General features: G+C 33.5%; 1 protein-coding gene across 2 annotated transcripts in view; it reads right to left on the bottom strand.

Moving 5' to 3' along the window:
- The window catches only part of Actn (alpha actinin), a 58396-nt gene extending 36870 nt beyond the window's left edge, over positions 1-21526 (bottom strand). For both annotated transcript variants that reach the window (XM_068347395.1, XM_068347394.1), the window contains exon 1: positions 21274-21526. In XM_068347395.1, the coding sequence (XP_068203496.1) occupies positions 21274-21372 (99 nt within the window). In that variant the 5' untranslated portion in view covers positions 21373-21526. The remainder of the gene's footprint in view (positions 1-21273) is intronic.
- Positions 21527-21944: the final 418 nt, after the last annotated feature.

A 21944-nucleotide genomic window follows, 5' to 3' on the forward strand; every position in this document is an offset into this window, starting at 1 on the left:
CAAACCCCGCCTCGCCAGGGTTTAACTACTCCCTCTCACCCTACCCGAGGGACGGGGAGAGCTGAGCATGGACATTATATATATATATATACTATATACATAGAGAGAGAGAGAGAGAGAGAGAGAGAGGAGAGAGACTTGCTCTTTTATATATAGGGGAGATGTGTGTGAAAAGCCTCAAAAGTTTAAACAATACAAAACTCACATTTGAGAAAACAAATATTAATGAAAAAAATCATCACAACTATATACTTATGTCAATATTAACTAATTAATCAATTCTACAAGTAGTAATCTATCAAACTTATATGAGCATTAGCATCAAATCAATGACAAGCTCAACTAACCAAAAAATTAAGTCATTAAATCAAACAAGGGGAGAGAGAGAGAGAGAGAGAGAGAGAGAGAGAGATTTATAGTTTTTTAAGGCAACTGACAAATAGTATAAACACGTCTAATGTATCCGAAGAAAATATGTGATTATTTAATCCAAAGAAAATAAGACACACTAAATAAAGCCATTAATCTGAACAATTCAAGAATATTCTGTTGTAAAGAAGAAGAAGAAGAAGAAGAAGAAGAAGAAGAAGAAGAAGAAATACTAGCAGTAGTAGTTTACAAACAATTGACTTGAAGAAAAATAATCTGAACAACTCAGGAATGTTCTTTTGTAAGAAGAAGAAGAAGAAGAAGAAGAAGAAGAAGAAGAGAAGAAGAGGAAGAAGAAGGAAGAAGAAGAAGAAGAAGAAGAGAAGAGGAGGAGGAAGAAGAAGAAGAAGAAGAAATACTAGCAGTAATAGTCTATAAACGATTGAGATGAAGGAAAAAAAATCTATCTTCGCTATAATGAACATCAAACAAATCACCACAACAGTTTCCAGAATTCCATCTTCCTCTCATTCTTCCAGACCACATGACCATTTCTCGGATGGCCTGAAGGCACGGGCCAAAACAAAGGGCAGCAATTATCCCAAGACGGAGATTGGTGGAAAAAGAAAAAAATATATATGTCACGATAACTCGAAGCCATTTGTAGCCACCAGGGAAGAAACGTGGCGGATCCAAGATATATTTGATGCTGTAGAAGGGACTGGTTCATTGTTTACAGACAGAGAGAGAGAGAGAGAGAGAGAGAGAGGAGAGAGAGAGGCGGGGTGTTTCGATTTCAAGGTAAGTTGGGCTGACCTCGGCTAGTCTATTTACACTAGTTTAAAGACCGCCCATGAATGGCAGAGGCAAGGCACAGTGACATTACTATAGCTAGCAGAACAATGCCCTAGACACTGACCATATATACAGATGATCAGCGCCCCAAGCCCCCCTCTCCACCCAACCTATTACTAGGTAGGGCCCAGGCAATGACTGTTGATGACTCAACAGATAGACCTGTAGGCACCCCCCAAACCCCACATCCTTAGCTCACAAGGATGGTGAGGTTGCAGACACTAAACTATCCAGTTTAAGCTTGCCTCGTACCCCATCAAGAGAGCGCCAGACAGGGACGCTTCCAATAGGCCCACTATAACCTTCAAGTTTGTAAGAAAAACGTACAAGGCAGGAATACTCATAATATATGGATAGCAAGAGTACATGCAAAATAGAGGTAAATGGTATAGAATTCTTAGAATTCTAGAATAGATGAGGGTTCAACGTGCTGCTGATTAGCCTTGTGTGTAGGTGTGAAGCGACTAACGTTGAGGAAATTTTACAGCACACGGGTCCCTTGACGGTCCACCAGTTGTATAAATATGAGTGATTGTTGTCTTGTCTTTTTCCTGGACCGCCCACAATTAGATGAAATGACTGAGCTTTTATAAAAACACATTCACACACCATTTCCAACAAGTATGGAAGGACGCTGGTGACTGGTACAACACATGAACATACGCTACCGGGGTCTAAGCGATGTCAGGCAGGGCAGCCGATCGGGACTACGGCCTACCCAAAAGCCAAAGCAAACACCTTCAAAAAGAAGGCTACCTTGCTTATCCCATTGAAAATGGGAAAAAAACACGTTAATAGAAGAAGATTGGTATAAAAAACTAAGCTTACAAATGGTAAAAAACACGTTAATAAATGAAGACTGGTATTAAAAACTACACTAAGTACCTACTTAATAACAAGTTTTTTTTTTGCACTCAAAACAGAAATCGTGTATATTACAAACAAAAACTTAACAGCATTTTTCAGTCTCTCCTTCATTCCAACCTGAAACACACTCAGACGAGAGGTCAGTCCCAAATCTAGGCCACAAATGCAACGAATAGAGACACTTAATTGCAGACCACTTAAATGATCATTCGCATAACCTACATTAGAAAATCTTCAGGCACAAATAAGAAGTCACAGAGAATGATTTAGGTTATCAATCAAAGCCAAGTTAACGAGGGAGGTGTCAATCATTTAGGGAAAACTGCTTCTCAGCGTGCTACTTCACACATTTAATTGGTTGGCAAATTACCTAGGTGGGTTGGTAGAATGTACATTATTCTTCTTTCTTTTCTCGAAGATAATTAGAGTGGACACGGGGAATACATGACAGCTGGTTGATAAATCGTATACGACATTCACACACACACACACACACACACACACACACACACATATATATATATATATATATATATATATATATATATATATATATATATGTATGTGTTATATATAATATGTGTGTGTGTATATACACACACATACACGTGTGTCCCACTGGGATATATTAGGATATATTAGAGTATATTTCACTATCTAAATGTGACAGAAATAAGGGTTATCTTCGAAGATAGTTTTTATGTATATATTTAGTTGTGTATACACACACACATATATATATACAGCATATATATATATATATATATATATATATATATATATATATATATATATATATATACAGCATATATATATATATATATATATATATATATATATATATTTATATATAATACATATATATACATATATATATGTGTGTGTATACAAACATGTATGCACGTATGTATGAGTGTATTATGACAAACAATAGAAGCTTACCGGTAATAAAATGCACTTTTTATTCTATCAGTGCGCATGCGAACAAACCCCATTCAAGATTGTTGCCTTCAAACTGGCAGAGTTACAATTTAAGAAAAAGTTCGAAAGAACCAAGTTTAATTCTAACTTTCCCATAAACCAAAAATAAAATTAAAAAAATATGATATATCGTGAGATGAGCAATGAAGCATTAAAGCAATAAATCCTTATATTTCATTTAAAATCTTTTATATTTTCTGTGTTATTTGAAAGTTCTGCTTTTGCCCGAGTTCACTGTTCTCACGTCATTTTAGTAATAATATTTCATGGGATGCAGACGTGGAGGAGGTTGACAGCTTCATGTCCACTGCTGAGAGAGAGAGAGAGAGAGAGAGAGAGAGAGAGTGGATGAGGTTGACAGCTTCATGTCCACTGCTGAGAGAGAGAGAGAGAGAGAGAGAGAGAGAGGATGAGAGAGAGAGTGGATGAGGTAAAGAGAGAGAGAGAGAGTGGATGAGGTAAAGAGAGAGAGAGAGAGAACAACTTCAGTATCTGTAGTAAAAAGGGAGGCTACCAATTTACTACTTGACAAGACTTTTATTTACCAAAGAAACATAAATAAACTAAACTAAAATTGAGAACACTATGATATTCTCCTCATGAAATATAGTGAAAAAAAACTAAAGACTAAAAGAAAAAAAAAAAAAAAAAAACTGGATGCTAAACTAACATATATAAACACTGGAAGAAAAACTAAGAAAAAATATATAAGACTGAATGAAAAACTAAAATAAAATAAGTAATATTTCCCCCACAAGGAAACAAAATAAATAGCTAAAAAAATATCTATATAAAACTGAATGAAAAACTAAAAATAAAAAATAATAAAATTTCGCCCACAGGATACAGAATAAAAAAACCAACAAAAAAACAATGAATGATAACTAAAAATTGGAGGAGCAAAAAAACTATATAAAAAATAATAACTACAAATTGGAGGAGCAAAAAACTATTAAAAAAAATTAATAACTAAAAATTGGAGCAGCAAAAAACTATAAAAAAAATCTAATAACTACAAATTGGAAGAGCAAAACTAAAAAGATAAAAAAAAAACCTTAAAAGGAATAAAATATATTTAAAATGAATGAAAACTGAATCAAGGTAAAACGAACCGCCCATGGCATTACACCTCGCAAAACAACTCGCTCAAAAGTATGAAGACGTTAACGACACCCTTTAACAAGCTTAAACTACGTCGTTTGTGAAACGGTGAGGAACTTGATGCATTCAAGTGGACTACAGGATGGAGCACCGAGAAGGACTAAAGCAGCTTATATTTGCTCGTATACCAGAATGTTTAAGGCTTGCATTTACTATTTTGGGATGCTGATAAGAGATGCGTGTGTCATGTTCATCTCATATTATTAGTGTTTGTATTATTAGTAGTAGTTTTATTTTCATTATTAGATGTTTTATTATTATCATTATTATCTAAAACGTAAACAGATATATATATATATATATATGTGTGTGTGTGTGTGTGCACGCGCGCGCATGCAGGGTATACACACAAAAAATGCAGCCTTCCCTAATCCACTGCAGGACAAAGTCCTCTTACATATCCTTATTCATATCTTGGGTTTGGCCAAGTTTCATCACCAAGCTGGCCAGTTCGTATTGGTGATGGTGGGAGATTTTGGTCTGACCACTCACAGCAAACCAACCTAGTGTGGGTAACCATGACTAGCAAGGGTTGCTGATCATGGCGATAAACAAACTATCACTACGTTAAGGTATCCCCACTCAGATGTATATGAATTTCAAAGCAAGGATCCCACGTCACGAGCTGCCCATAAATATCTAAATGTAAACATAGAAAAACAATATCAATATACCTTTCAATGCATTATTGGTCGTTATGATAGTCAAAGAAAGCTTAGATTTTCAATAAAGTATTCGAAAGCAAGGTAAAGATACTTTAACAACCTATCTAAAGTAAATAAAACATGAAATACATTCATAAGAAAGCCTAAGATATATTTACTCGTACTTCACAAAATACAAGAAAAAATATATTCTAATTTATAGAATTGTGTTAAATCAATTCCAAGTTGCGGAATGATCTTCCTAATCGGGTAGTTGAATCAGTAAAACTTCAAAAGTTTAAAGTAGGAGCAAATGTTTTTATGTTGACCAGGCTGACATGAGTCTTTTTGTTGTTTATATATGACATATCTGTTTTTGACGTTGTTAATAGTTTATATAGGACATATCTGTTTTGACGCTGTTACTGTTTTTAGAATGATATATTGTTAATTTATTCTCATCATTTATTTATTTCCTTATTTCCTTTCCTCACTGGGCTATTTTTCCCTGTTGGAGCCTTTGGGCTTATAGCATCTTGCTTTGCCAACTAGGGTTGTAGCTTGCCTAGTAATAATAATAATAATAATAATAATAATAATAATAATATTGCTATATTCATTGGGCACAATTATCTGTCCATATTTCTATTAAAATGATAAAGATTGCTACAGAACTGAAGACACAAGGGGCATGTCTTTACGATGTTGAAGAATACCCAAGAAACCCTATATAACAACACATGATCAGCGCCCAAGTTAGTACCTGGGGTAACCAGGTAACTAACTGACAACTAAGTAGGTAGACCTACGGAGACCCAAAATCGTATTTTCCTAGTCCACAGGGACGGCAAGGATGTGGTTTCCCAGTAAAATATATAAAGCCGTGAGCGAACCTTTAACTTATAGTTCGTCATAGCCAAAAAGTAAAGTACAATTAAAAGGAGAAAAATGAAGGCAATATTGCATGCAAGCAGAATGAAAATACTTGCATTGCAAGCATGAGTTTTTTAACTTCCCCTATGTCTCAGTTGACTTAAGCAGGCAATTATATGCCTGATTGTTAATAGACTGCGGTGTGTCGCTAATACAATGAGAGGAGCCAGGGTTAAAGACTATTGAGAGAGAGAGAGAGAGAGAGAGAGCAATGAACACAGGAATTTTAAAGTGGAAGAAATGGCACAAGAGAGAGAGAGAGAGAGAGAGAGAGAGAGAGAGAGAGAGAGAGAGAGAGAGAGAGAGAGACGACCAATGAACACGGGAAATTTAAAGTGGAATAACTGGCGAGAGAGAGAGAGAGAGAGAGAGAGAGAGAGAGAGAGAGAGAGAGAGAGAGAGAGAGAGAGAGAAATACGCGGCCAATGAACACGGGAAATTTAAAGTGGAATAACTGGCACAAGGAGAGAGAGAGAGAGAGAGAGAGAGAGAGAGAGACTCCGAGTTTAAAATTAGCCACCAGTGTGCCAAGTACCACAGGAGATTTAGTGGTTCCCCAAGCCACACCTTTTCGGAGCTCAGTGCCCACCCACGCCGGCGGTCAAACACGGCACTCTCTACTTCCCTTCCTCCCTCTGCCGGTTGAGAGAGAGAGAGAGAGAGAGAGAGAGAGAGAGAGAGAGAGAGAGAGAGAGAGAGCGAGCTTTAGGCAGAAGTTAATAAATCCCATTTTCAGTTGATCTATAAGTCCAATCATAAATGGAAGATCATTCCATGTCTTAGGCGCACTTACAGGTCAATACACACGTACGTGCATGCGCGAACACACACACACACACACGTAAATGGGGGGCAGTTAGCTAGCTAATCATGATATGGCATAGTTGGGAAAGTATTAATAGGAGTAATGTAGTGTGGTTTAGCCACAAATTTATTCATATAACGATACATTTTTTTTGTTTACAAATCAATAATATATATAACTTCTAAACAATAATGCACATAATGTGCAATATTGCATTTATAAGTAATTATCGAAAAAATGTATCGATTAGTAAGAACTATATTCTAAATATTAAAGAAGGCATGGCTATTGCAAACATATAATCCCAATGAGTTTAAAAAATCCCAGTATATATGGGGTTAAAATTCCCAGTAAATATGGAGTTAAATTACCAGTGAATATGTAATTAAAATTCACAGTAAATATGGAGTTAAAATTCCCAGTGAATAATTAGTTAAAATTCCAGCAAATATGTAGTTAAATTCCCAGTAAATATGGAGTTAAATTCCCAGTAAATATGTAGTTAAATTCCCAGTAAATATGTAGTTAAAATTCCCAGTAAATAGGAGCTAAATTCCCAGTAAATATCTAGTTAAAATTCCCAGTAAATAGGAGCTAAATTCCCAGTAAATATCTAGTTAAAATTTCTAATAAATATTTGGTTAAAATTCTAAGTTAATATGGAATTAAAATTCGCAGTAAATATGGAGTTAAATCCTCAGTAAATATGTAGTTAAAATTCCCAGTAAATAGGAACTTAATTCCCAGTAAATATAGAGTTAAATTTCCAGTAAATATGTAGTTAAAATACCCAGTAAATAAGAGCTAAATTCCCAGCGAATATCTAGTTAAAATTTACAATAAATATTTGGTTAAAATTTCCAGTAAATATGTAGTTAAAGTTCCCAGTAAATATGGAGTTAAATTCCCAGTAAACATGTAGTCAAAATTCCAAGTAAATATGTACTTAAAAATCCCAGTAAATAGGAACTAAATTCGCAGTAAATATGTAGTTAAAATTCTAAGCAAATATGGAATTAAAATTCGCAGTAAATATAGTTAAATTCCCAGTGAAACCGTAGTTAAAATTCCTAGCAAATATGGAGTTACAATTCCCAGTAAATATGGAGTTAAATTCCCAGTAAACATGTAGTCAAAATTCCAAGTAAATATGTACTTAAAAATCCCAGTAAATAGGAACTAAATTCGCAGTAAATATGTAGTTAAAATTCTAAGCAAATATGGAATTAAAATTCGCAGTAAATATAGTTAAATTCCCAGTGAAACCGTAGTTAAAATTCCTAGCAAATATGGAGTTACAATTCCCAGTAAATATGGAGGACTGTGAAAAAACGACCACTTGCACCAGAATGACAAGTAAATAAACCAATCAATCAATACAGACATAACGAAAAACCTCGAATATGCGTCACACGAAAAATAATCTGTGAATAAAACTTCTAATGCTTCAGACGAGTCACCTTAGCTGATGCAGAAGCATGCCAGAGAGAGAGAGAGAGAGAGAGAGAGAGAGAGAGAGAGAGAGAGAGAGAGAGAGAGAGAGAGAGGCGAGTTTATCGCCGGTCTATAAATAAACCGATGTTCACTTGCCAGATACAAATTACTCAGCCGTTTACGAGTTTCTCACTACCAATGAGTTCCCTTGATTTCCTTCCATTCGCTGTGGTGAAATGGTAATGCTTAGGTGAGTGAGGGGATTATTAAGAGAACGTGTGATTATATACATATGTATGTATATATATGAATATATATATGTATGTATATATATATATATATATATATATATATATATATATATATATATATATATATATATATATATTTATATATATATATTATATATATGTATATAAAGTATATCATATATATGTATATACATATATATGTGTGTACATATATACTGTATATGTATATATATGTATATATCCATGTATGTGTATAATATATATATATATATACATATATATATATATACATATATATATATATATATATATATATATATATATATATATGTATATATATATATTAATATATATATTGTCTGTTAGCAGGTGTCAGTTTCAGAAAAAAAATATGCAGACTTTTACAATACTATGTTCATATTACAGATGTCATATCTTGGGTGAATTTCCTGTACGAGAGAGAGAGAGAGAGAGAGAGAGAGAGAGAGAGAGAGAGAGAGAGAGAGAGAGAGAGAGAGAGAGAGAGAATCTATCAGAACAACGATATATAATACGATATATTCCAATAACATTAAAATCATACTTTAAGAAACAGCCATAATTAACCACAAAGAAACTCACAGCAGACGACTCTATATTACCAGACAGTTATCAAAGGGCCAACAATTCCTGTGGGCCATTTCCCCCCAAAAAAAGCCACTTCCGTTAGACATGGGGGAGTGGACACATGCACACGCATACCTGAACTCACTTCGGTGGACTTCCCAATTTCCTTGGTGGCTACGACCATGGTTTTTGCGACGCAAATACGCACGGGTTAAGTAATCTCGCTTTATAAGTGTCCTTACTCGCATACCTGAACTCCCTTCAGTGGACTTCCCAATTTCCTTGGTGGCTACGACCATGGCTTTTGCGACGCAAATACGCATGGGTTAAGTAATCTTGCTTTATGAGTGTCCTTACTCCAGAATTGAAGGACACATGATAAAAAGGTGGAAGGATAAAAATTGGGGTAAAGGTCAGGAAAACTGAAGTAGGAAAAGAATACCAAAACTTGGCTAAATTAATTTCACCAATTTTTCGATCATTTTCATGAAATGTCAGTTCAATTTCACCAATTTTTCGATAATTTTCATGAAATATCAGCTCAATTTCACCTATTTTTCGAACATGTTCATGAAATATCAGCTCAATTTCACCTATTTTTCGAACATGTTCATGAAATATCAGCTCAATTTCACCTATTTTTCGAACATGTTCATGAAATATCATCTTAATTTCACCAATTCGTTGAACATGTTCATGAAATATCAGCTCAATTTCACCTATTTTTCGAACATGTTCATGAAATATCAGCTCAATTTCACCTATTTTTCGAACATGTTCATGAAATATCAGCTCAATTTCACCAATTTTTCGAACATGTTCATGAAATATCAGCTCAATTTCACCTATTTTTCGAACATGTTCATGAAATATCATCTTAATTTCACCAATTCGTTGAACATGTTCATGAAATATCAGCTCAATTTCACAATTTTTTCGAACATGCTCATGAAATATCAGCTCAATTTCACCAATTCGTTGAACATGTTCATGAAATATCAGATCAATTTCACCAATTCGTTGAACATGTTCATGAAATATCAGCTCAATTTCACAATTTTTTCGAACATGCTCATGAAATATCAGCTCAATTTCACCAATTCGTTGAACATGTTCATGAAATATCAGCTCAATTTCACCAATTCGTTGAACATGTTCATGAAATATCAGCTCAATTTCACAATTTTTTCGAACATGCTCATGAAATATCAGCTCAATTTCACCAATTCGTTGAACATGTTCATGAAATATCAGCTCAATTTCACCAATTCGTTGAACATGTTCATGAAATATCAGCTCAATTTCACAATTTTTTCGAACATGCTCATGAAATATCAGCTCAATTTCACCAATTCGTTGAACATGTTCATGAAATATCAGCTCAATTTCACCAATTCGTTGAACATGTTTATGAAATATCAGCTCAATTTCACCAATTCTTTGAACATGTTTACGATAAATCAGCTCAATTTCAAATTTTTATTAGTTTTTCATGAAATATCTCGATTTCAATAATTTTTCGAACATGATCATGAAATACCAGCTCAATTTTCATGATAAATCCGCTTGATTTCACTAATTCATTGAACATGTTCATGATATATCAGCTTAAGTATCAGCAAAAAAAAAAAAAAAAGTTGAGACGAGCGATATGCGGCGTTGCCATATTTCCTTAGGTCAACTCTAGTTATTTATAATCTGGTGGCAATGTAGCACCGCCAATGAGGGTCTGCAAGTCTCAACTCAATAGAGCTGGACTATAATGGACAATTACACTAATGGAGAACGTGTCATACAATGACAATGTCAGTCATTTATACTAATAAACCAATAAACAATGTATGTCATTCAAGTTAATGAGCTCTGTTCATTTACGTTATCAAACCATTGTTCTTTAGTCTTGGTTGTGCCATAGCCTCTGTACCATGGCCTTCCACTGTTTGGGTTTAGAGTTCTCTTGCTTGAGGATACACTAGGGCACTCTATTCTATCTTATTTCTCTTCCTCTTGTTTTGTTAAAGTTTTTATACTTTGTATAGGAAATATTTATTTCAATTTTGTTACTGTTCTTAAAATATTTAATTTTTCCTTGTTTTCTTTCCTCACTGGGCTGTTTTCCCTGTTGGAGCCCATGGGCTTATAGCATCCTGCTTTTCCAACGAAGGTTGTAGCTTAGCACGTAATAATAATAATAATAATAATGACCCACACATTGTTCATTAATATTAATAACCAACACATTGTTCACATTACTCTTAATGACTCCCACATTGTTCATCAATGTTAACGACCCACTCATTTTTCATTGATATTCATGACCAACACATTGTTCACCTACGCTCATGTCTGACACATTAATCACTTGTTGAAATACCTAAAGCATTATTCATTTGTGTAAATGGCTGCCAGGTTGTATAATGTCCGAACAGCGTGAATGACTCATAAACAATGAATCAAACATATAAATATCATGAACAATATTCCAACCACCCACATGAATGAACAAAAACAGCATAGCAAACTATAGTCAATTTCTTTTAGCGATGCAGATTTGCACCGACTCGCAGCGGTGCCCTTTTAGCTCGGAAAAGTTTCCCGATCGCTGATTGGTTGGACGAGATAATTCTAACCAATCAGCGATCAGGAAAATGGACTATAGTAGCAAGGGAAAAACTCGTATAAAAATCTAGTAGGTTTGGGCAAATTACTAGACTAGAACTTAGTATTTGACATCATGAGGCTCAATACTACACAGTATTCTAGAAGTTTTATTCCAGCTGTTACCAAGTTGTGGAATGATCTTCCTAATCGGGTGGTTGAATCAGTAGAACTTCAAAACTTTAGTTGCAAAAAATGTTTTTTATGTTGAACAGGCTGTCATAAGTCTTTTTATAGTTTATATATGACATTGTTTTGATGTTGTTACTGTTTTTAGAAGGATTTATTGTTAATTTATTCTCATCATTTATTTATTTCCTTATTTCCTTTCCTCACTGGGCTATTTTTCCTTATTGGAGCCCTTGGGCTTATAGCTTATTGCTTTTCCAGCTAGGGTTGTAGCCTGGCTAGTAATAATAATAATAATAATAATAATAATAATAATAATAATACTGCATTCGGGGAAGAAAAACTCCTTAAATTACAAAGGTAAATAACAGATAATCGTAAGGAAATCTTCTCAATAGTACCATATAAATTTATCTCAGGGTAAATCCATTAATGCTTTCCAAATCCTAGCGTTATTACCGTCTTTAAATTTAATATCGATAGTTGTTAGTCTTTATATATATATATATATATATATATATATATATATATATATATATATATATATATATATATATATACATATATATATATATATATATATACATATATATATATAAATATATATATATATAAATATATATATATATATATATATATATATATACATATATATATAAATAAATAAATAAATATATATATATATATATATATATATATATATATATATATATATATAAACAGAAACGTATTTAATAATTCTAGCATTCCAAATGATCAAGTGTACATCGCAGCTTGACCACAAGACTTGACATATCTAACTTTAATTCCGGGTTTCAAGGCAGAACAACGGAGGAGCATTTGGTCCTAATCCACAAATGAACCAATATTATTATTATTTTTATTACTACTACTACTACTACTAGCTAAGCTAAAACCCTAGTTGCAAAAGCAGGATGCTATAAACCCAAAGGCTCAAACAGGTAAAAATAGCCTAGTAAAGAAAGGGAATAAATAAACTATACATGAAGTGATGAACTATAGTTTTAAAATATAAAAACAGTAACATATTATCTTCTCTAAAACAGATATCCATAACAGTCATTATAATAAACAAAACCTCATTATTCTACCTTGTTTCTCCTCTTTGTTATTATATGAGTTTTATCCTCTTGTTATTTTCAAATCATTATAGTTTATAAATGAAAGATTTATCTTAATATTATTGCTCCTAAACTTCTTTTTCAAGTTATTCCTTGTTTCCTTTCCTCACTGGGCTATTTTCCCTGTTGGGGCTCTCCGGCATATAGCATCCTGCTTTTCCAACTAGGGTTGTAGCTTAGTTGTTAATAATAATAATAATAATAATAATAATAATAATAATAATAATAATAATAATATCGAAACTTGAAAGGGACGGGTCAGCTGATATGAAACCAGTCTGTTAACTATCACCACACAATCCTTTCAAGATAAGCCGATTTACCCCTCACTGGGCTATTTTTCCCTGTTGGAGCCCTTGGGCTTATAGCATCCTGCAATTCCAACTATGGTTGTTGTTTAGCAAATAATAATAATAATAATAATAATAATAATAAATAATAATATCGAAACTTTAAAGGGACGAACCAGCTTGTTAACCATCACCTAACAATCCTTCCGAGATTAGCCGATTTACCCCTAACCATAATCTGCTTTCACGGGGCTAGTTCTAAATCGGACACTCCGACTTATGACACCTAATTCCCGTGGGATTCTACGTAAAAGACGTAATTTCCGGTGACCCGGATTGGATTCCGAGGACTTGGGCCAGTTGCGTGAATGTTGCATAAATATTTCCACAAATGTTGACAGATATTTAATCCGAGTAATGTATTCTTAATAACATTCAATGTTTTTCCCACATCTCAAGAAGCAAAAAAAAAAAAAAAAAAAAATCCTTATTCCACAACAAAAAAATTAATCTTACTAACAAAAGTCTATTTTATAAATAGTTACGAAAAAAATTATGGAATTTACAATACAGTACAAAACTGCATTATTTCTAAATCTCATTTAAATAAATATAAAAAAAAATATAATCAACATTATCTGGCGTCACATTTGTCAGGGTCACTGACGCCAAAGCACACGTCATGAGCCTTCCGAAATTATTGTAAAATTAAAGGACTTTTGCCAAATGTGAAGAAATACGAACAACTTTTTATTAAAAACGAAATCTCATTGATATTAGTTTTCGGGAAATCCCCCAATAGGCTGTTAAACAGCAGTCCTAGTTCTATACGAATTATCATGAATATAGTATAGCGTATAGCTAAGCATGTCGATGCAAAATAGTAAACAAAATTGTCCGATTAAATCATATAATAGGAGCAAAATATATCTTTAAAAGTCTAGCAAAAAAAAGATTAACTAAAAAACTTTTTAAACTTTAAAATCTTGTCGAATTTAGTTCGTATCCCAAACAGTTTTACAAACAATCTGTACTAACTCTCAGGCAGGAATCGAACACACGTATATATATATATATATATATATATATATATATATATATATATATATATATATATATATACATACTACGCCTATTAACGCAATGTGCCTCAGTTAGATTTCGCCAGTCGTCTCTATCTTGACCTTTTAAACTAATACGTCTCTTAAGACACACACACACACAATATATATATATATATATATATATATATATATATATATATATATATATATATATATATATATATATATATAAACGTAATCATTCTCCCTTCCCGGAGAGAATAACACAAACTCATTAGAATTCAGCCTTGTTTATGAACTCGACAATTCCTTCTTTAAAACGCCTAGCGGCATTCAACTAAATAAGGAGTAATAATAAACCAATTTTGCGCGCTCAGCAAATGCTTTCTCGCTCCATACGCCTATTATGGACATCCCATCGCCTTCTTTTACTGACTAATGTTGCGGTAAATGTATATTTATCTGTATGTTGGTTTATCAAGTTTGTTTATTTTTCAATTGTGTGTGTTAACTGACTTCTCATATATGCATGATAATAACTGTTTTCCCTATTGGGGGCTTTGGACTTAGGCATTCTGTTTCTCTAACTGAACTTCAAAGCTAGATATATATATATATATATATATATATATATATATATATATATATAATATATATATATATATATATATTATATACTGTATATATATACATATATATATATATATATATATATATATATATATATATATATATATATATATATATATATATATATATATATATATATATATATATATATATATATATATATATATATATTATATATATATATATATATATATATATATATATATATATATATATATATATATATATATATATATATATATATATATATATATTATATATATATATATTATATATATACTGTAAATATATATAAATATACATATATATACATATATATTGTTCTTGTTACCACTATTCATTTACTAACGAACTAGATAGTTATCCATACTACCTTAACTCGAAATAAATAAGTTATCAAAATCATAATACATTAGAATAATCCTTCATCGTTATAAAAAAAAAATGCATAGTACCGTGACTTAAATTTCTCAACTTGCATTTATAATCCTCTTAAGCAGTAAGACCTAGAAATATACTTTTGGTTTACTTATATTTCTTTCTGAGACGACAGAAAATTAGAACGAGAAAACCTCATTTTGCATTGTCAATCTGGAGAAAAAATCTAAAATCTAACGGCTATTTTTTTTAGCTAACTTTAAAAGCAAGCTTACACATGACGAAAAAACTAATATCAACGAGAGAAAAGGAAAAAATATAATTATCATTATAGAAGCAAGAAAATCTCGAGTAAATTACATCTTAAATTAGTACTACAGCCTCGCTTAAGCATTACACCATTGTTCTCTAGTCTTGTATAGTGCCATAACCTCTGTATCATGGTCTTACACTGTCTTGAGTTAAGAGTTCTCTTGCTTGAGGGTACACTTGAGCACAAAATTCTACCTTATTTCTCTTCCTCTTGTTTTGTTAAAGTTTTTATAGTTTATATAAGAAATATTTTAATGTTCTATGTTTCCTTTCCTCACTGGGCTATTTTTCCCTGTTGGAGCCCCTGGGCATAGATATCCTGCTTTTCAAACTAGGGTTGTAGCTTAGCAAGTAATAATAATAATAATGAGCCTACTGTACCTAAAGTCCGCCATGAGATCACAAACTAGTGCTGGCATTAGACCTACCGAGTCTAAAAACAATAAAGATAATACGAACACCAGTAATCACCCACGAATATTAATATCCAACTGTAATTGCGTGCCTGCAAGCAATAAACTCGCTTGCGGACACAAATCTCGAATAGGCTGCAATAATAATTTAAGTAATTTAATCAGCCAAAGACCATCTCGGAGTCCATTATTCAAAAGTTAATTGTGACATGGACGTCATGCGAGGGATTTTAATTTCTCATTCAATTTACTGATAATTGAGAGGAGACAGTTATGTTCTCACCGATAGATCAGCGAAGGATGATGTGAATGAAACTGTGAACGGTATGAGTTATTGAATTATCATTTTATCATTTTATTTTCAGCAGTTTTTATTTGGTATGTCTTACAAGCTTGTTTAATAATAATAATAATAATAATAATAATAATAATAATAATAATAATAATATTAATAATAACAACACCGAATCGAGTCACGATCAAACTAGTTTCTCGCGTGAAATTAGGACACGGCTACATACTATGTATTTTACATCCAAAGCTATCGTAGACATGGCTATTTTACCTAATAATACCAATAAAACCAAAATTAATATATAAATAAATAACCTATATTCCAAACCTACACACTATATTTGTTTCCTTATTTCCTTTCCTCGCTGTGCTTTTTTCCCTGTTGGGGCCCTTGGGTTTATAGCATTGTGTTTTTCCAACTAGGATTGTAGCTGTTTCTTTCTTTCCTTTCCTCGCTGTGCTATTTTCCCTGTTGGAGCCCTTGAGTTTATAACTTGTAATTTTGCAATTAGGGTTGTAGCTTGGCAAGTAGTAGTAGTATATCTAGTCAAATGCAAATAAGGAAACATTGATGAGAGAGAGAGAGAGAGAGAGAGAGAGAGAGAGAGAGAGAGAGAGAGAGAGAGAGAGAGAGAGAGAGAGAGAGTTAGTTAAACCATCCCATTTCTTAGTTACTACAAAAATTATCCACATCGGTGAAAATCCGAATAAAAAGACGTTCCAAACTCTTTAAAAGTAGAGAGAGAGAGAGAGAGAGAGAGAGAGAGAGAGAGAGAGAGAGAGAGAGAGAGAGAGAGAGAGAGAGAATGGGGGGGGGGTTAGTTTAACCCTCCCATTTCCTAGGTTCTACACAAATTATCCACATCGGTGAAAATCCGAATAAAAAGACGTTCCAAACTCTTTTAAAAGTTACTTTTAGACCAAACCGACGTACCATCACCATGACTCATCGGTCTAAAGCCAACTGCGACAAGAACTAATTCTCCCACACACCTGTAACGAGGAATATCAATTTACTTTCCCTCGAGTTCTGCCCCATAAAAAGCAATTTGGGAGGAAATGGTCAACTCCGAATCAAATGAATAACGTCGATATTAAGATATGTCTCTACTTGAAACCGGATACTCGGTGAACTTTTCATAGAATGCTCGTAGCTAGAGGATGTAACACGCCTCGAATATTTATAGATTGGCTATGTGTAGCACATGGCACCTAGAATATTGTCTAGAGGAAGTTTACTAACTCGTTTAGAATGTAGGCCTATACGTGTAGCAGACTGCGCCTAGAATATTTTCTAGATTATCTAGAGGAAGTTTACTAACTCGTTTAGAATGTAGGCCTGTGTGTAGCAGACTGCGCCTAGTATATTTTCAGAAATATCTAGAGAGAGTAAACTAACTCATTTAGAATGTGTGTAGCAGACGACACCTAGAACATTTTCTGGAACATCTAGAGGAAGTAACCTAAATAATTCCCTATGTTGTATCTAGAATTATCTAAAAGCATTTCATTTATCTAGGAGCCCTCTAGATTCCTAGAACATTTCTTCGACCATCCTTACCTAGAGCAACCAATGTGTCCTAGATTACGTTCCCTAGATATTTCCTAAAATATACGTTTCTAGAGGAAATAATCTAGAACACTTCCTAAAACGCTACTACCTGAAAGAAGTTAACTAGAACAATCTAGAACATCCGTAGTCAGTACACCTAAGACGCAAAGAAACAAAAAATTTGCAAAATCACAAAACAGCTATAATATATCATCCAAGCCTTGAAAATTCAAATGTAACATAAGTCAGTCCAAAGTAGCAAACCGGCGTCGCAATTTCTTGGGGCCAAAAAAAATAAAAATGCTTGTAAAAGCGCAGTAGCCAACGACGATCAAATAGGTCAGGGGAATTCTCTACCAATTCGAACATACAGGTGTTCAATTGGAGCACACCTGTGTTCTATTTCAGAGCCAACCTACATCTTCGCTGTGGTGTATATTTTCATTACCTTGTATAGCCAATATTGGATGACAACTCGATGGCAACACTTAAAACTTGGTTAAATCGCGTGTGCCAACATTTATCGGTGAAGAAAATTCTTACAGTTCGAAAAGTTATTCGTCGTTCATGATATTTAGCTCAAATGTACAACAACAGACTATAGAATTAACCAATAAACGAATTCCTGTATGTTAAATTGCCATATCACTGTACACGCAGAGGGCTGTAATCAAAATGACACAATACATAGGCCTAATCCAAACAGTTTTATAGATTCCGGAAACGACAATAACTGTATAAATATAACTACATAAACCCATAAATATACGTACTTTAAAAACAAACTTATTTAAATATTTTAAGTTTTGCGTACAGCTGAAAACACGCTAATGTAAATACTTTATAAACAATTGTTTGTCTAAGTCATAACATAAACAACTGAAGCACACAGAGTGAAACTAGTTAAAACAGTCTAAAGTGGCCAGTGTTTCAGTTGCAATCATAAACGCAAGACTGTCATCACACAGTTAGCCATAAGACTAATTCACCAAAATTCAATATTTAGTGTCTGAATATTCACCAAATTCAGGATTTGAAGACCTAAAATTCACTATATTCACGGTTAAAAATCTCACCCAGATTCGGCATTTAATTCAAGGAAATCACCAAATTCAAGATTAATCGTTAACTCAACATTATAATTAATGTGATTCACTAAATTCAGGATTTGAAGTCTGAAAAATTACCAAATTCAGGATTTGAAGTCCCAAAAAATCCCCAAATTCAGGATTTTAAGTCCCAGAAATCACCAAAATACAGGATTTGAAGTCTGATAATCACCAAAATACAGGATTTGAAGTACGAAAAATCACCAAAATACAGGATTTGAAGTCCCAATAGTCACCAATTTCAGGATCTAAAGTCCCAAAAGCCACCAAATTCAGGAATTGAAGTCCCAAAAACCACCAAATTCAGTATTTGAGTCCCAAAAAATCACTAAATTCAGGATATGTAGTCTCAAAAACCACCAATTTCATAATAAGAAGTCCTAATGATCACCAAATTCATGATTTCAACCCCTAAATTCACTAATTGCAGGATTTGAGGTACCAAAAATCACAAAATCAGGATTTGAAGTCCCAAGAATCACCAAATTCAGGATTTTGAAGTCCCAAAAATCACAAATTCGGGATTTGAAAAGTCCCAAGAATCGCCAAATTCAGGATTTGAAAAGTCCCAAGAATCACCAAATTCAGGATTTGAAGTCCCAAGAATCACAAATTTCAGGATTTGAAGTCCCAAAGGTCACCAAATTGAGGACTTGAAGTCCTAAAAATCACCAAATTCAGGTTTGAAGTCCCAAAAATCACCAAATTCAGTATTTGAAGTTCCAAAAATCACCAAATTCAGGTTTGAAGTCCCAAATATCACCAAATTCAGTATTTGAAGTCCACCAAATTCAGGATTTGAGGTCCCCCAAATCACCAAATTCAGGATTTGAAGTCCCCCAAATCACCAAATTCAGGAATTGAAGTCCCAAGAGTCACCAAATTCAGGATTTGAAGTCCCAAGAGTCACCAAATTCAGGATTTGAAGTCCCAGTAGTCACCAATTTCAGGATTTAAAGTCTCCAAAATCACCAAACTCAGTATTTGAAGTCCAAGAACCACCAAATTCAGGATATGTAGTCTCAAAAACCACTAAATTCATAATTTGAAATCCTAATAATCACCAAATTCATTATTTCAACCCCTAAATTCACCAATTGCAGGATTTGAAGTACCAAAAATCACAAAATCAGGATTTGAAGTCCCCAAAATCACCAATTGCAAGATTTGAAGTACCACAAATCACAAAATCAGGATTTGAAGTCCCAAGAATCCCCAAAATCAGGATTTGAAGTCCCAAGAATCACCAAATTTAGGATTTGAAGTCTCAAAAATCACCAGGTTCGGGATTTGAAGTCCCAAGAATCACCAAATTCTGGATGTGAAGCACAAAAGATCACCAAATTTAGGATTTGAAGTCTGAAAAATCACCAAATTCAAGATCTGAATTTTGAAAGATCACCAAATTCAAGATCTGAAGTCTGAAAGATCACCAAATCAGGATATGAAGTCTGAAAAATCACAAAATTCACGATTTGAAATCCAAAATCTAATTATATTCACTGATTTACGAGTTGAAAATCTCCCCCAGATTACGCATGTAATTCAACATGATTGCCAAATTCATGATTAATCGTTAAACTATACATTCAAATTAACGAATTCACAAAATTCAGGACTCAACGTCTAAAAATTCACTAAATTCAGGACAACGTCTAAAAATTCACTAACTTCAGGACTCAACGTCTAAACATTCACTAACTTCAGGACTCAACGTCTAAATATTCATTAATTTAAGATTCAACTTCTAAAAATTCACCAGATTCAGGCTTCAACGTCTAAAATTCACCAAACAGGCTTCAACGTCTAAAAATACACTAATTTCAGGATTCAACGTCTAAAAAATTCACTAACTTCAGGTCTCGACGTCTAAAAATTTACTAAATTCAGGACTTAACGTCTAGAAATTCACCAAATTCAGCCTTCAACGTCTAAAAATTCACCAAATTCCAGGTCGAACTGACCGCCTCCAAACAACCGATGGTTTAGGGTCCGCTACACAGATTTCCTTTCCCAGTTCGGTTCGTTCCGTCGTCATAATGTTTCGTTCGAGGAAACAAAGTGAAACGGTTTATAATTATAGTTATGGTTAAGATATTTTCTAATTAAAAATACTAACCTGACGGATTTGTTAGCCATATATATACACTATAAAAACAACACGTTTTTAGTTATTAAAAACAACACAGGTAGGCCGAAGGAAATTTAAAAATAAACTATTCCTTTTGGAAGCCTTATTTCGAAAATACAAACATGCATCTTTTTTCATACAATTTTGACGTATTTGTTAGCCACACATACAGTACACAAACACTATAAAAACAACGTTTTTTGGTTATTGAATACAACAATAGTTGAAGGAAAATGGATAAAAACGCTCCTTTGAGAATCCCTACCTTTTTCTGTTGTTTCTCCCAAGCGGGGTCCAAGAGGCCCTCGCGCTCCCACTCTTCCTCTTGTTCCATGTAAACTTGCTCGTCGTTTTGGTACTCCATTGTCTCCTACAGAGGAGTGTATGACTTATTAACTACTACTAAAAGCGAGAGGGAGGACGGGCACCACCACACACACCACAGTAACCACACCGGAGCGGCGAGATCCACCCGGTCCAGGAGAACGAGCGGCACAGCACTGATGAAACTCCACTCGACCCCTTCCTGTGGTTCTGCCAACGCCCCACCGGTAAAAACTATCGTACATTTTAACAGTTATGATATTCTTCATAAAATCTGTTACCTCATAAATTACTTCTATTTCTTATCGATGCTGCATTCTAGATCGTAATTGTTATCATATCTAGGGAAAGGATTGGTGATTTGGTGATTTTTGGGGACTTCAAATCCTGAATTTAGTGGTTTTTGGGACTTCAAATCCTGAAATTGGTGACTATTGGGACTTCAAATCCTGAAATTGGTGACTATTGGGACTTCAAATCCTGAATTTGGTGACTATTGGGACTTTAAATCCTGAATTTGGTGGCTTTTGGGACTTTAAATCCTGAATCTGGTGACTTTTGGGACTCTAAATTCTTCAAGCATAAGTGGGGAGATTATCTTAACAAAAATCC

This window comes from Palaemon carinicauda, chromosome 23 (genome assembly GCF_036898095.1).
Source record: "Palaemon carinicauda isolate YSFRI2023 chromosome 23, ASM3689809v2, whole genome shotgun sequence".
Taxonomy (NCBI): Eukaryota; Metazoa; Arthropoda; class Malacostraca; order Decapoda; family Palaemonidae; genus Palaemon; species Palaemon carinicauda.